At 40.6% G+C, this 16,973-nt stretch overlaps 1 protein-coding gene across 4 annotated transcripts in view; it reads left to right on the top strand.

The window, feature by feature from the left end:
* The window catches only part of EFTUD1 (elongation factor Tu GTP binding domain containing 1), a 162,341-nt gene that overhangs the window by 4,925 nt on the left and 140,443 nt on the right, over nt 1-16,973 (top strand). For 2 of the 4 annotated variants that reach the window (XM_006870921.1, XM_006870922.1), the window contains exons 2-4: nt 8,360-8,493; nt 9,723-9,860; nt 12,137-12,351. In XM_006870921.1, coding sequence (XP_006870983.1) covers nt 8,360-8,493; nt 9,723-9,860; nt 12,137-12,351 — 487 coding nt within the window. Of the gene's footprint in view, nt 1-393; nt 462-5,890; nt 5,980-8,359; nt 8,494-9,722; nt 9,861-12,136; nt 12,352-16,973 lie in introns of all 4 variants that reach the window. The other 2 variants (XM_006870919.1, XM_006870920.1) reach the window with 2 other exon arrangements.

The raw sequence follows: 16,973 nt of genomic DNA, 5'->3' as shown, positions 1-16,973 counted from the left end.
TTATAGTACTTGTGCAGATGCTTGCTGTTCTGTATTTAGATATGGGTGCTGCTTTTCCTCTAGACTGTACACTTAAAACTGAACTTAATATGTAATATGTAAATTGTGCCTTAATGGATACCCAAAGCTCTCCACTTATAAAGAAATTCCTTGACAGCCTTCTTTTCAGGTGAGGCTGATGGACTTCACAGCTCTCTGAAGTACTGTGTCTTTCCAGGCCATGTCATGTTCACAACTCTAGCTCAACTTTTTAATATGCTTCCTTTGTTTCATCCAGTATTGGAAAACAGGAAATCTTTGTTAAACCAATTCTTATGGCTAGATGTGAAATCAGTAGATATCATATATCCTCTTCGCCTTTAAAACAAGGTATTGTTTTTATTTTAATTACAGGAAAAACTACCTTAGCTGATTGTCTTATATCTAGCAATGGAATCATCTCCAGTCGTCTGGCAGGCAAGGTATGTAATTGTTTTTAATAGATACTTATATTTCAGTAAGTATTTACTAGATGTCTATAGTGTGATGAACCATTTTCTTTGTTCTCTGGATATCCAAAAAAATTTGTAAAGTCTAGTTCTTGTATCTAAGAATCTTCAAATGCATTTAGGGAGATAGAATAGATGTTGATGAAAGCGTCTCTTTCTGTGCTGTTTTTTAATTGCCTTACATTAATAACAAGTCAGATGATAGGCTGACATGATTATGGGAGGTTTCACAGAGAAAGCAGTTCTTCACAAGTAGGTAATTTAGGGTATTTAAGGCGATGGCAGAGAAACTGTCAGGGAAAATGGCGTTAACGGGTAAAGGCTTATTGGTGTGCTGTGTTTGATTTGAGGGAAGCATTTGCTTAGAGAGTCATGGAAGGGAAAGCGTGTTGGTAGAAAAAATGGCACCAGATTGTAGAAAATCTTCAAGGCTGTGACCTAAGTGTACTACCATGGAAGGCATCTGAAGCATGGGGTCACGATGAAAGTAGGAATCACCTACAGACACCATCAAGGTGATTAGCTATGTCAACTGCTTTACTGAAGGGAAAGTGAGGATGGAAAAGGTGCTTTTTATGTTTGCACAGAAGGTCATTGGTAGCTTTTAGGAGTTTGGTTTCGCCAGAATGGTGGAAATGGAAGCCATTCTGGAAATGAAGGTTTTTAAGTGGATGAATAAATGTGGTAATTCCATATCGATGAATTTTTTTTGAGAATTTTGGATGAAGAAAATGAATATAGGTTAAGCTTAAAAACATTTCTTTTCAGAAATTTGTGAGGGAAAGGAAAAGATAATTCTGGAGAGGAAGGCTATTAGTGAGGTGCTTAGTACTGAAAGAGTTAGAACTCGTGACTTAAGTGGAATCTCTGTCAAGAGTGATGCCTGGTTCATTAGGTACAGGTCCGATTTGTGGGCTGTTAAGTTAAATCTAACTTTGTAAAAGCCATGAATGAAATGGTGATACTTTTATATTTTTCTACACAACTGTTTTGTTTTTTAAAAAAGCGTGTTTAAAATCTGCTTAAACGGTGTGAGTGAAGACTTTTTATATTTCTGGAGACCTTTCAACTTGTGAATAGAAAAAGAACAGGTGGACGGATGTGTCCAAGATGGCCTACTATGCAAACACACAACCCAGACCTTGTAGAACAAAGACTCACAACACCAAGTGGAATGGGTGCCAATGACAGGCCTGGAGACCAGAGTGCCGCAGCTTATCTTTACTGGTGATGCATGCCCTAAAGCTGCCTAACACTGTTGTGTGGAAAACAATTCAGCTTACACAGAGATACAAGACAGTTCCTTAGACAAGTGACCAAAGCATAGTCAGCAAATATAACACCAGAAATGGTACCAGAACTCACCTTATAAGGAATTTTAAAAGATGCTAATTAGACAACTTCCACAGATAGAGAAAACTACAGATGAAAAAATCAGGCAGAAATATGGAAAGAAACCGGAAACAAATTGACAAAATATTGAACAAATGGGAACCATACAAAATCAGCGATTGAGGACCAGAAGATTAGCACTGAGACTTCAGAAGTATATTATACACTGTAAGGGCAACAAAATAGAAGTGGAAGACACAGTTACTTAGCTGGAAGACAAATCTCTCAGTAATCAGCTGCTAGAAGAACAATCAGGAAAAAGAACAAAAAGAAATTTGAAGGAAGACAAAGATTTATGTGGGGCACTCTCAAGAGTGAGGAGTTCTGGTGTGGCACTGTAAGATAAGCATTAGACTTCTAACTGCAAGGTTGACGGTACAAACCTAACAGCCATTCCTTGGAAACACTATTAAGTGCCATCGAGTCAGTCCCGAGCCATAGGAAACCCTATACAGGGTGTTTACGAGTCAGAACCAACTCGACGGCACTTCACAACAATAGTCAAGGAGTAACTTATCTGTAATAGAAATGGTAGAATAGGAAGACAAAAAATCCCTTAGAGAATGTTGTCCAAGTTGTCTGAAGAAAGTTTTCCTAATATCATGAAAGACAAGAAGATAGCTATTCAAGAAGTTTAATGAACTCCAAACAGGATGGATCCCAAAAGACAAACATGAAGACTCAATCAAACTTTTCAAACCAGATAAAGAATCTTGAGAGCAGCTCTGGAAAAATGAAAAGTTACCTACAAAGGAGAACTAATAAGAGTAAGCTCTGATTTCTCAGCAGAAACCATGCAGGCAAGAAGACAATGGGAGGTCATACAAAACTCTGCAAGAAAGAAATTGCCAACCAAGAGTCATATATCCAGCAAAACTGTCCTTCAAATATGACAGTGAAATTAGGCCACTTTTAGAAAAACGAAAGAATTTGTAAAAACTAGATCAGATTACTAAAGGGAGTTCTTTAGACGCAGAGCAACAGCAGATAAGCATCTGAGACTAAGATAAATGACAATACAAATTCGTTTCCAGTGTACGTGGCATAGTCTCTAGAGTCGGCCATGTTAAGCCACAAAGCAAGCCTCAAGAAATGTAAAAACATTGAAATGTACTGCAAAGCATCTTCTCAGACTACAGTGCTATAAAATTAGAAATCAACAACAGGAAGATTAAAGGGAAAAAATCAAATACCTGGAAACTGAATAGCACCATGCTTCAAAACTACTAGGTGAAAAAATGAAATAAAAAAATCCCTTAAATCAAATGAAATTTAAAATACAACAACACAGCAAAAGTACTGTTCAAAGGACAGTTTATAGCACTAAACACAAATATTGAAAAACAAAGAACCAAAATCAACATCTTAACCCAACATCTCTAAAAATTAGAAAAAGAACAGGAAAAAAAATCTATAGTTACCAAAGAAAGCAAATAATATTTGAGCAGAAATAAATGAAACAGGACTAGAAGTTGGTTCTCTGAAAGGATTAATAAAATTAACAAATCATTGGTAAAGTTAATGAGCAAATTTCTAGAAATATATTACTTACCCAAGCTAACAAAATCTGAAGTAAAAAACTTGAACAGGCCATAGTCTTGGTGTGTGTGGCTCTTTAGGATTAGCATTGGACTGCTAATCACAAGGTTAGGTTGGTGGTTCAAACCCACTAACTGCTCCTTGGAAACCCAGTGTAGGGTCACTGTGAGTCAGAACTAACTCAGTGGCACTTAACAACAATATAACAAAAGAAGAAATTGAGCAGATCATTAAAAAATATATATTCCTAACATCAACCACAAAAAAGTCCTTGCTCAGAAATTTTCCCTGATGAATTCTACCAGACAGAGTAGAGCTGACACCAATCCTACTCCACTATTCTAGAACGTTTTCAGTGGAATGGAATGGAATACTTCCAGCCTCATTCTGTAAAGCAGGCAAGACCCTGGTACCAAAAGTAGGCAAAGATAGCATTAAAAAATAGAATTATAGACCAGTATCCCTCATGAATATAGATGCAAAAATGCTTAACAAATTCCTAGCCAATTGAATATTACAACATATCAAAATAATACATCATGAACAAATTGGGATCATACCAGGTATACTGGGATGGTTCAACAGTAGAAAAGCATCAACATAAATAAATACGGCGTAAATGAACAAATGAAAACCACATGTTCATTTCAATTGATACAGAAAAGCCATTTGACAAAATCTAACACCCATTCTTGATAAAAATGCTCAGCAAAGTAAGACTAGACAAGACGAACGTTATTTTCACTAGAAAGACACTGAAAACATTCCCCTTGCAGATGGGAACCAGACAAGGATTCCTGTTGTCACTGCTCCTATACTTCAGTATTTTATTGGAAGTCCTAGCCAGAGCAGTAAGGCAAGAACAGCAAATAAAAGGCATCTAAACTGGTAAGATTTTATATAACCATAGACAATACCAAACCTCATCAAGAAAATTAATAGATTAATTCAGGAGAGTGGCTCAACGTATAAAAATCATTCAGATTCCCTTATACTAACACTTTTACCCACTCCACCACCAGGGCTCCTCCTGTATGACACCAGTACTGTAAACAGGCTAAAGCTTTGCTTACAGAAAAGAAACATTCTTTGAAGTTTATCAGGGATGGGAGTGGAAAGGAGGGTGAATCACTAATTGGAGTGTAGCTACATATTAACTTGGGTGAAGGAAAAAGCAATATACAAGAAGGGAGAAGAACACAAAATGATGAAAGCAAAGGAAGATAACTGGGGGAACACAAGAATTAAAGGCCACAAATGTAAACATTATTCCATACAGAATATTGTAGTACTAGTAATAATAATAATGTCCATAGATATTCACTCAGGCTGAACAAGGCTGGGAAAGTGAATGGGCTACACAGGAATATATAGGTGTGACAGGATATTGCTGCATGGGCATTGATATGTGCTGTAAGTACATCCATGAATGCAATAGAGCATATAGGAGGTAAAGTTATGAAGATGTCTTATCTATAACCAAAGACCTTGAAGGAATGAGTCACTAGACCTGGCAGCTCAGCACCCTAGTCTCCGGGGACACTAAGGTCAGTTGGTTTAACATAGTCCTCAAAGACAGTATTCTATGTCCTACTTTGGATAGTCGCAACTGGAGTCTTAACATTTTTTGGACCAAACTATTGGTGTCTCCTTATGTGGAGCAAAGAAGAGTGAAGAAAATCAAAGATGCAAGGAAACAGTTAGCCCAGAAGACAAATGGACTACACAAACCACAGCCTCCATGACTGTGAAACCAGAACTAGATGGTGTCCAGCTACCACAGCTGACCACTGTGAAAGGGATCACATTTGGAGGATTTGGATATAGCACAAGAAAAATGCACAACACAACTCAAAAAATAAAAAAAAAGGCAAGGCTTACTGGTTTGATAGAAAGTGATGTGCTCCTTGAAACTATGGCCCTTAGACACTTTTCAGGTCTGAACTGAATTCACCCCTATGGCTCGGCTTCAAGGAGGTAGAGTCAACTATAGGAGACTGAAAGGGCAGCGTTTACCAGCAATAAAGCTTAGATGCCAGGAAGGGAGAGAAAGACAGATGCCTGGAAATGGTAGTCCCCGAAGCATGGAGATTGCAGTCCGCATCATCGATCAAAAGGTGTATGAATTGGTGACTGGAAAACCAATTTGCTATGTAAACTTTCACCCAAATCACAATGAAAAGTTCCTGTGTTCCTGATGGATAGAAGTAAATTCCCCTGAATCATTCATGGGTGGAATTTGAATGAGCAACTCTCTGGGGAGGGGATGCAGTGTTTGCATACATTCATGAGTACCTAGTGGTGTTGTCTTTAAATCTGTGTGTCTTCTCCTCCCCATGACCAACTCCTCTTGTCCATCTTCCCCCATTTGAAAAATAAGAACAAAAGGCTCTGTAAAATTTGGTGTTTAATAGAGCACCCCACATTTTAATTCATTAGGAAGTAAGGAGGCATATGTTGTGTTTTCCCAGTTAAGGTACATGGACAGCAGAGAAGATGAGCAGGTCCGCGGGATCACCATGAAATCCAGTGCCATCTCACTCCACTACAGAACAGGTAAGCCCCTTAGTGCTATTGGGTGGGCCTCCATTGTTTTGCTCTGTAGTCCGCATCTTTCTCTCTGGCCTCTCCACATGACCTGTTGTCAGAGGCAAGCTGTCCAGGCTTGGGGGCAGGTGAGGGCCTTTGACTGGCTTGAGGGCAGAAGTTCTTCTTCCCCACTGCCTCGTCTGTGGGGTTGGCACAGAGGGGTGTGCTGTAGGAACATAGCTCTAACCTCTTACAAGATCAGTCTTACAGATATTTTTGTATCACATCAGTTTTGAAGCTCTTATGCACATGAATTCCTATAGTTCAGTATTTAAAGTGGGGTCCTTGGTGTGGTGCTGTAGGATAATCACTGAACTGCTAACTGCAAGGCCGACGGTTCAAACCCAGCAGCTGTGCCTTGGAAACCCTATGTAGAGTCGCTATGAGTTGGAACCGACTCGATGGCACTTAATAACAGCTTCATTTAATTTTTTTTTTTTTAATTTGTATTTTAAAAGGATATGGCCTAATACTGTGATACAGAGAGAGGGTCAGTTTTTTTGTTCTCTCTCATTATCTTATAGATTTCAGAGATTTGTACTCTTCCGTTTTCCATACTCATGTATATTAGAAAAGAAGGAAAGAAATGGGAACAGATGAAGGGAGTAGAGAGAGAGAATCAGATCTCTGGCGTTGTAAGAACCTGAGTGGAGATGTCTTACAACTGTTGGCAAATCCCCTGGAGTGACACTGTGGGATTATGGGTGTAGAGGAGGGAAAAGCTGGGTCTGGCATACCATCTCCATTGCTGATGCCAGTACACTTCTTCTTAGGACTCAGAGCCAGCCCCTCAGCCCACGTAGTGTTGGAGAGACTTTCTCAGGCAATGTGATGACTCTGAGGCAGTCCCCATATGGAGGGAGGAGGGAGAGGGATAAGAACCAGGAAGATGGCTGAACACACCCACACCCCCACTTACAGCCAGTGCCAAATCCTCCTGTAACACAAAGCAGAATGGTTTAGAACAGGCATAAGGCAGAAACCGAGAGTCTGGGTTCTGAGGTCCTTTTGGTGGTGAGGGTAACTGTCCGGCCTCAGGCAGAACAGAGAAGCAGTCTACCACTGTATTTAGAAGTTCAGGGAGGTCGGGTGGGATGGGTAGCTGTTTAGAGGAGTGGGCTGAAGAAGCTAATGCATCTCTTCCAGGTTCTGGTTGGGAGGCAGTGATGAACTTAATGGCCTCTTGAAGTAACAGCTGCACTAATGACTGGTTTTAGTGGTTGATGTGTAAATTTGAATAATAGTATTAACTGGTCTTCCTTGTTGTTGTTAATGTGCTGTTGAGTCGATTCCAACTCATAGTGACCCAGTATTGGGTTTCTCAGGAGTGGCTGGTGAGCTTGAACTGCTGACCTTGCACTTCAAACTAACCTTGCTGTCCAGCGCATTAACCCACAGCGTCACACCAGGCTTATGTGTAACAGACAGCATTGTACTTCAAGATTGATCTTGAATTGTTCTTTTTGATGATGAATGCAACGCCATACCTTTTCAATTTGTCATTCCCTGCATAGTAAACCATGTAATTGTCAGATTCAGAATAGCTAATACCAGTCCATTTCAGCTCAGTAATAACTAGGATATTGGTCTTTTTGCGTTCCATTTGATTTTTGACAACTTCCAATTTTCCTAGATTCATACTCTGTACATTGCATGTTCTGATTACTAATGGATGTTTCTAGCTGTTTCTCCTCATTTTGAGTGGTGCCCCATTTGCAAAGGAAGGTCCCGAAAGATTGACACCGTTCCCATCACCATGGTCAGCTCTACTTTGAGGAGACAGCTCTTCCCCAGTCATATTTTGAGTGCCTTCCAACCTGCGGGGCTCTTCTTCCAGGACTATATCTGACAGTATTCTTGTGCTATTCATCATGTTTCGGTATTCAGTATTCTGGTGCTGACAGTGTTCCACTGCTATTCATAAGGCTTTCAATAGGTAAACATTCAGATGTAGACCACCTCTCTTTCTTCCTCGTCTGTCTTAATCTGAACATTGCTTAACAGATTAGAATAATACATTTCTTTAGCATTTTACAAAGATGCTATTTAAAATCACTAGTACTGTTAATTGTTGTGGAGTCAGTTTGGACTCACAGTGATCCTGTGTAGGGTTTCCAAGGAGTGGCTGGTGGTTTTAAGCTACCAACCCTGCAGTTCAAACTGACCTTGCAGTCCAGTACTTATTCTACAATGTCACCCCAGAACTCCAGTACTGTAAATGGGAATTCCTAAATTTGAATGATTGCTTTGAGGTTATTTTTGGCTCCTTTACTGTCTTATTCCAGAATGCTTGAGGAAAAGCACTGCATAACTGCACAGTGGAATATGTGTTTTATATAAATTTTTTGCAGGTAGCGAGGAGTACCTGATTAACCTGATAGACTCTCCGGGACACGTGGATTTCTCCTCCGAAGTATCCACAGCTGTTCGCATTTGTGATGGCTGCATCATTGTGGTAGATGCCGTGGAAGGAGTCTGTCCACAGGTAATGGATTGTAATGGGGAAATCTTGAACTGGTTCTCACAATAACCATTTCTCTGACAGTCAGACCAGGGGTTTATATTTCACATTTGTGCATAGTCCAGGCTAACAAGAGATGATTCACCCAAGTTTTGAAGGGATCTTAGCAATAAAGAGTTTAACTGTAGATACTTTGAAGTCTGAAGTTCTTAGAGAGACTTCAGCAAGTATGGGAGAAATGTGAATGCTGGAGGGATCTGAAAGTTTCACTCCTATAGAAAAGGCTGCTAGACATTGCAAAAGGCTGCTGGTAGCAAGATAGTAAACTAGATCTCTACCAGATTGGAGAAATGCTTTTCTATTGACTTCCCGCTCTATACTTCTTGCCCCTACATACTTATACAAACACACACTCTGTCACTCACACACATTCCCTGCCCCTCTTTTGCTTGTCTATCCATTACTCACTGGTCTCTATTCACTACCCACTGCTTGTTAACGTTTCAATCAGAATTGGAAAAGATCACCCGGAGGAGGCAGAGCTCAAAGTGACTCGCTTTAAGTTTATTTCTTGTAATAATTTTTTCTTTGAAATCTTATATGTGTTTTTTTAATAAAGAGACTTTTTTATATTCTACCTTTTAATTTGGCCATGTCTGGCTTAATGTTTAAAAAAAAATGTATACTCAAATGAAGGAAATTTGGATAGTCTAAGATGGTGTGCAGTGATTATCCTAAAACCACCGTTCTCTGTCCCCCCAAAGGCACAGGTAATGTGACAAGCACGGCCTTACTCTGTGTACAAGCTTAGCTTGCTTTATTGTATTTTGCTTTCTTGCGCTTCACAGAGACTGCATTTTTTGTCTTTGTTTTGTTTTTTAACAAATTGAAGGTTTGTAGCAACCCTGCACCAAAGAAGATCAGTGTCATTTTTCCAGCATCATTTGCTTACTTTGTGTCTTTGCTGTGGCACGTGTGCTTTGGGTGGGTAAGAATAAGATGTAATCATTCTTATTTCCTGCATCCGTAATTGAAGTCATCCTAAAACTGTCCGTTCCTAAAGGCAAGAACCTATCTGGTCTGAAGTTCTTTGCTGTGTGTGATATGTGTTTGGTGAACACCTTCATCTGACTATCATTGTCTGAGATGTAATAAAGGAATATGGGAAGGCGATGATTATTAATGAAGATTTTCTAATGTGGTTTAATTACGTCATATTATGAGATTTATACTTTTATTTCTGTTTTAATCAGACGCAGGCAGTTCTACGACAAGCCTGGCTTGAAAACATCCGTCCTGTGTTAGTGATTAATAAGCTAGACCGCTTGATAGTGGAACTGAAATTCACCCCGCAGGAGGCCTATTCTCACCTGAAGAATATTTTAGAACAGGTATTTTATCATCTACCTCAGTGTTGCATAGATTGGGACTCTAGAAGAGTTGGGAGGAGGCTGCTGAGTTGGCTGTGAGGCACTGCTACGGAAAGCTCACCTGTAGAGCTTTTGTCTCACGAGAGTTCTGTGTGTTGGAGTCCTCGTGCTCCAACAGAGGCTGCAGGACACACATGGTCTCAGGAGCCTGTCCATTTCCTGGAAACACTGTTCCGTCTACAGCTTGGAAGATCGGTTTTAACGCTCTTGTTAAGTGCCTAGCAGTTTGGTTTCAAAGTGAAAGCAGTATATGGAGGCTCTCTGGTATTTTGTTTTCTGTCTTAAGATAAAGTTTTCCCCAATCCTTCTTTCATGTATTTATTCAGCAAACACATAAATATGTGTTGATTAAATGTATTTTTTAATGCCTTTTGTGTAGTACCCACTACCCCACAGCCATCAAGCCAATTCTGACCCTATGTTGGGTTTCTGAGGCTGTAAATTTTTACGGGAGCAGAAAGCCTTCTCTTTCCCTCAGTGATCGACTAGTGGATTTGAACTACTGATCTTATGGTTAGCAGCCCAATGCATAACTCCATTACGTGATTGTGGATATAAAGGTGGACATGCTAGAGTCCCTATTTTCAAAGTGCTCATAATGTGGTAGGGTAGGCCAACAGTTAAGAGATACTTAGATAATGGTGAGGTAAGCACTGGACTTAATTTAAGAGCATAGATAAAGACCACCTAACCTAGACTGGGGTGAAGAGGGGAAGAGTTAGGAAAAGTCCCACAGCAGAAGCCTGGAGATGCAGGAAAGGTTAGTCACTTGCCAGGTAGAGAATTAGTGGAAGTGGGCAGATGAGAAAGAAGGAACAGGATGAGCAAAGTCATAAAGGCCAGAGCATGGTGGTGCATTGTTGCCATCAGGGGCTACAGGTGATTGTTATAGTGGGAATCAGATCATGCTAAGCAGGGTCAAGAAGGAGCTCTGGTAGCGTAGTGGTTATGAATCGGGCTACGAGCCGCAAGGTCAGCAGTTCGAAACTACCAGCTGTTCCGCTGAAGTAAGATGAGGCTTTTTGCTCCCGTAAAGATTTACAGCCTCGGAAACCCTGTGCAGGGTCACTATGAGTCAGAACTGACTCCATGGTACATAACAACAACAACAAGAAGCAGGGGCAAGAAGTGGCAGTCGGAAGGGTTACTGATTATGGTGAGCCTTGTATGTGTAGGAGTTTGAACTTCTTCAAGACAGTGAAAAGCCATTGATGAGACCAACAGGAGGATGTTTCTTTGCTAATGGGAAGAAATGCTAGATACAAATGACATCCAGGGAGTTTGTCATTTGTGCCTGTTCCTGCCAGTGGGCAGTGATGAAGAGTGAGTGCTAGAGACTCTAGTGTCCTAGAGAGCCAGACAGGGACAGGCACCGATGACATACTTCCCTGTGAGGCGGGAGGACTAGTGGTATTTGCAGATTCCAACAGGCTTATAGATTGGAGTCCTGCTGTGGCGCTGTAGGATAAGCACTGGACTGCTAACCACAAGATCAGTGGTTCAAACCTATCAGCCACTCCTGGGAAGTCCTGTATCAGGTCTCTGTGAGTTAGAACTGATTCAATAGCCTTTCACAACAGCACCAGAGATTGGAAGGAGAAAGCCTGGTGGTGTCGTGATTAAGTGCTTGGCTGTTCCTTGAATGGGTTGGTGGTTGGAACCCACCAGCTATTCTGTTGGGGAAAGATGTGGCCGTCTGCTCCTATAAAGATTCCAGGTGTGGAAACCAGTTACGGAAACCCTCTGAGGCAGTTCTACCCTGTCCGAAAGATCACTATGAGTTGAGTTTAGAGATGAGGCATTAGAAGGAAAGAAGGAAGCCTGAAGAAAGAGGTGACCATTTTAATCAGCTGATATGAGACATGATAGAGGGAGTTGACTGTTGTTCCAGGGTTATGAGGGTTAGAAAATCATGAGTTCCTAACGACACCAGGACCTGGTACTGAACAACGAGGTAAAGATTTGATACACTAGTGTTTGCCTTAACCTAATAATATCCATAAAGTGACCTTTCACAAGCCCATATTCTGTTTTCCTGTGTTTAGAAACAATGAGTTTGATAGCATGTAGCTATATGTTGATCATTGGTTATAAATGTCAGCTCCACCATGTGTGCTTAGTATAAGCCCAAACTCTCACTGATGATCCCAGCCCTAGCATGGGCTACACAGTGTGTCTCCTACCATGAGCGTACTAAGCAGCTGAATGACCTTCTGCCATTTCACCATCTCTCCTAGATTAATGCACTCACAGGAACTCTTTTTACTTCTAAAGTCCTAGAAGAAAGAGCAGAAAGGGACACTGATTGCCAAGTGAATCCCAGTTCTGAACAAGGAGAGCAAGTGTATGACTGGAGCAGTGGCTTGGAGAACACAGATGATTCGCACCTTTACTTCTCTCCAGATCAGGGAAATGTGGTGTTTACAAGTGCGATAGATGGGTGGGGCTTCGGGTAAGTCTGTTTGCACCTCATTAAATCTCCTTAATTTCAACTTTTCATTTTGAAACAATGTTAGATTCTTTCACATACAGTTATAAGAAATAAAACTGTAGAGGTCCCATGTTCCCTTCTTCCAGCTCTCCACCGTGGCCACCTGGTCATCTTGCAGAACTCTCTGTAGTCCAGCGTCACAGCCAGGCTGTTTTCCTTGATGCAGTGTTGCTATCAGGCATGACCATCACCACAGGGGTTTCTCCTATACTGCCTACATAGCCACACCTCTCCCCCAAAGACCTGGCAGACACTAATCTAATCTCCCCATCATTTTGTCAGTTCAGGAGTGCTCTGTAAATAGAATCATACATTGTATAAACTTTGGGGATTGGCTCCCTTTTTGCTCAGCACAGTTCTCTGTAGATTCATCCATGTTGTTCTATGTATCAGTGGTTTGTTCCTTTTTATTGTTGAGTAGTTTCCCATGGCATGGGTGCATCTCACTTTGTTTAATGACTTGCTGAAGGATATTTGGATTGGTTCCAGGTTTTGGCTATTATAGGTAAGCATAACATGTACAGGGATTTGGGGAACATGAGTTTTCTTTGTTCTGGGATAAATGTTCAGGTGTGAAATTGCTGAGTTATGTGGTAGTTGCATGTTTACAAGCTTCATAAAGATACCACACGCTGTTTTCTGGATTTGCTTGTACTGTTTTACATTAGCACCATCAGTGTATCCGTAATCCTGCTTTTCTGCATCCTTGCTGACGTTTGGTGGTGCCTTATTTCATATTTTTGACTTTGTGAGAGGCGTGTATTGATAACCTCATTGTGCTTTTAATTTACATTTCTTAATGGCTAATTTTGTTGAGTTTTTTTTTTTCTTTTTTTCATAGAGTTATTTGCCATCCGTGTATACTCTTAGATGAAATGTTTCTCCAGGTCTTTTGTTCATCATGTCTTTGTTATTGTTCAGTTTTGAGATAAACATATACATGCAGACTAGGCACAGTAATACCTATTTTCTCTCATTCTGCAGCTCATTGTAATGATGATTCATGTAGTCCTATAGCAGGGGCAGACCTGTTAGGGTCCTAATTCTGCTAGTGAGCCACCAGATAGGAGCTTCTCTTTTCCTTCTGATGATTTTCATGAATATTTTCATATTCTGCTCTAATGTTAGTTTAAATCACACAAGTTAGGGGAAGTTTACTATGGAAAAAGAAATAGAGAGATGCTTGAATGGACAGAATACATGTAATTTCTGAATCCCTCATACCTTCTGACACTTAGATATGATCCATCGTGGTGAGTATTCCCGAGTTTTAGGCAAGGCCGTATGGAGCGATCTGCAAGTACCTTTTCTCACCCAGCTGAGTTGTGGGGGTCTGGGGAAATGTGTTGGAAATGAGCACTGGAGGCACTTGCCTTTCAGTTTTTCTCTAAACTCTCAGTGAACGGGGAAGTTTGCAGATACATGTGTCACCAAAGGTAGACAATGAGCACATTTGAGAATCTGAAAGATGATTCTGTATACTCATAGAGTGACAGATTTAAGAAGTGTGACTAAGTGACAACCCAGGTACATTGTCCAACTCCGTTCCAATGGTAGATGTTAATCCAAGGGAATCTGCTCTGCAAAGCAGGAGCACACTGGCTTGGGAGAATGTTCATAAGTCTAACTTCTTGTTTAGGTAAATAGACCTGAGGCTTCAACCTTCCAGCATAGGGACAGAAAGGAAGAACCAAGGAGAAACCATCCATAGTCGTTATTTGTCTTTGCATGACAGTGTCTTAGAATCCTTTAGCATTAATTCTTTGATTTCTAGGAGGGCAAAAGGGTACATGGTGTAGTAATTTCATACTTGACTGAGTTGTCATTGAGGAGGATAGGTCAGGAAAGTCCTGAAAAATGTGCTCCGCAGGTCTTTTCTGAGGTTCTTGCTTGAAGTTACTCTTCACATTTAGAGGAAATTAAAACAATTCAGTAATGGAGAAGTTGAGCTCAAAACTGTCAGTGAAAATTATAACCCACCATTGACAGATGAATGAGTAAGAGCACTGAGCAATGATGGGGATGTGTTGATGCTCATAGGCAAATTTTGTGATAATTACAGGATTAAAAAGAATGAGCAGGATGAAAAACAAGATTTGTGTGTGTGTGTGTGTGTGTGTGTATGTGTGTGTGGTGCTGTAGCACTGGATTGCTGACCACATGGTCGGCAGTTCATACCCACCAGATGCTCCTCCAAAACTCTACATAGGGTGACTGACTGTGAGTTGGAACTGACACGATGACACTTAACAACAACCATGTGTATACATGCATACATACATACATGGTGGACTAGAAAAGGGTTTAAGGTTAGTTAAGCATCTGCGCTAAATTTCTTATAATTGTGATTTTGATACAAGTTTTAGCGTGGTTATGAAAATCTTTTATTTTTTAAGTCTTTAGAATTCAAAATAGAGTATTTATTAGACACATCCTTGTAAGAGATCTACATATTTTTAAATCCTGAAAATCTGAACACAGAATGTTTTAGAAACCTAATCAGTGAAAACAGTGTGGTGATAAATGCATGCAATTCTCATTTAAGGAGGTTGTTGTTGTTAAGTGCCATCCAGTTGTTAGCATATTTTAAAAGAAGGAAATTCCATAAAAGAATAAATTCCAACTATGCATGAACATGAGGCATATCAGACAGATCCTGAGCACCAGAACTTAGGCTGCAGTATGTAAGTCACTTGGGAATGAAAAGGACATAGATTCAGCAACATTAAAGGTAAAGCAGAATTTATGATGAGTGTACTAAGACATGAAGGTCATTTTATAATGACAGTGGACAGATTTCATTAGGGAAGAGATTAATTGTGTGTGTCAATCATCATAGCAACAAAGTGCATGAGATGAAAATAGAACTATAGAAATCAAGAGAGAGACGCATTGTTTGTAGGAAATGTTAACCTACCGCTGTAGGAGTGTTCTCAGGTCGTAAACAGACACGTAAACTATATGAATAATTAAAGTTACACTTCAGTTTCTATGTGTTGTTGTTGTTTTCCTGTCGTGTCAATTCCGACCCATAACAATCCTGTGTAGGAGCAGCTAGTGAACTTGAACCACCGACTTTGCAGTTCAAACTGACTTTGCAGCTTGATGCATTTGTCCATAGTGCCACACCAGGATATTAAGTGCTAGTAAAATATGAACAGAAATTAGTCCTGTATTGTTAGCTCATAACAACACTGTATAAGGTTTCTGAGGAGCGGCTGATGGATTTGAACCACTGACCTTTCAGTTAGCAGTCCAGTGCTAATCCTATAGTGCCATGTCAAGACTTGGCAAAAATTTAAAAAATTCAAGTTTAAAAACGTGAAAATATCGAAAGTTTGATATGCTAAGTTGTCATTCATCTCTAGTTTTGACCGTCTACTCAGGTTGGCAATATGAAGATCAAAGTTTGGCTTTCAGGACTTCCTGAAAAGTTAGGTTGGGAATGTCCATAGACCTGGAGATCTCTGCAGGAAGCAGCACCCTGGTCTCTCCTCCATGTGTTTGGTCGCTCAGGCCACGGTGGTTGCCTTCTCTTTTCTCCCTCCACATGTAAACCCGAAGACTTGGCTGTAGGCCCAGGATTGGATCTGCCATTTCGGTATTTACTGATGAAGATCGAAGAGCACAGCCTTCGGTATGGATTGCATCTCAATGTAAAGAAAACAAAAATCCTCACCACTGGACCAATAAACAACATTCTTAACAACGGAGAAAAGATTGAAGTTGTCAAGGACTTCATTCTTCTTGGATCAATTATCAACACTCATGGAAGCAGCAGTCAAGAAACCAAACGACATATTGCATTACGCAAATTTGCTGCACGAGAACTTTTTCTAGTGTTGAAGAGCAAAGATATCAGCTTGAGGACTAAGGTACGCCTGACCCAAGCCATGGTATTTTCAGTAACCTCTTGTGCATGCGAAGGCTGGACAGTGAATAAAGAAGACCATGGAAGTATTGATGCATTTGAGTTATGGTGTTGGAGGAGAATATTGAAAGTGCCATGGCTGCCCAAAGAACCAATAGATCTATGTTGGAAGAAGTGTAGCCAGAGTGCTCCTTGGAGGCCAGGATGGCCAAACTTCGTCTCATACTTCAGACATATTGTCAGGAGGGACCAGTCGCTGGAGGAGGAGATCATGTTTGGTAGTGTGTAGCGTCAGAGAAAAAGAGGAAGATCCCTGGTGAGATGGATTGGCAAAATGGCAGCATCAATGGGCTCAAGTGTGGCAACAATAGTGAGGTTGGCCTAGAATCGGGCAGTGTTTCCTTCTGCTGTACATAAGGTCTCTATGAATCAGTACCGACTCAGTGGTACCTAACAACAACAACAACTCCAGCTGCCTAGTGCTCCCCTCAGGTTTTCAGGGATTTAGGAGATTATTGCTAAGCGGACTTGAACTCAGTTCTAGTTGATATCTAGAGAAGCTATTTATTTCTTCAGTCAAGTGATTGCTTACTGTGGCTGGGGTTTGCAGTAGTACACCTCTGGGTACTAACTGGTTTCTCTGTCTGTAGGTTTCCCATTTAATCCAGGATGCTTACAAAAAAAAAAAAAGCTGTTTTCAGCAGGTGCTGGC

Source organism: Chrysochloris asiatica, unplaced genomic scaffold (assembly GCF_000296735.1).
Source record: "Chrysochloris asiatica unplaced genomic scaffold, ChrAsi1.0 scaffold00156, whole genome shotgun sequence".
Lineage (NCBI taxonomy): Eukaryota > Metazoa > Chordata > Mammalia > Afrosoricida > Chrysochloridae > Chrysochloris > Chrysochloris asiatica.
The sequence above is the reverse complement of the archived record's forward strand: the minus strand, read 5'-3'. Positions and strand labels throughout refer to the sequence as shown.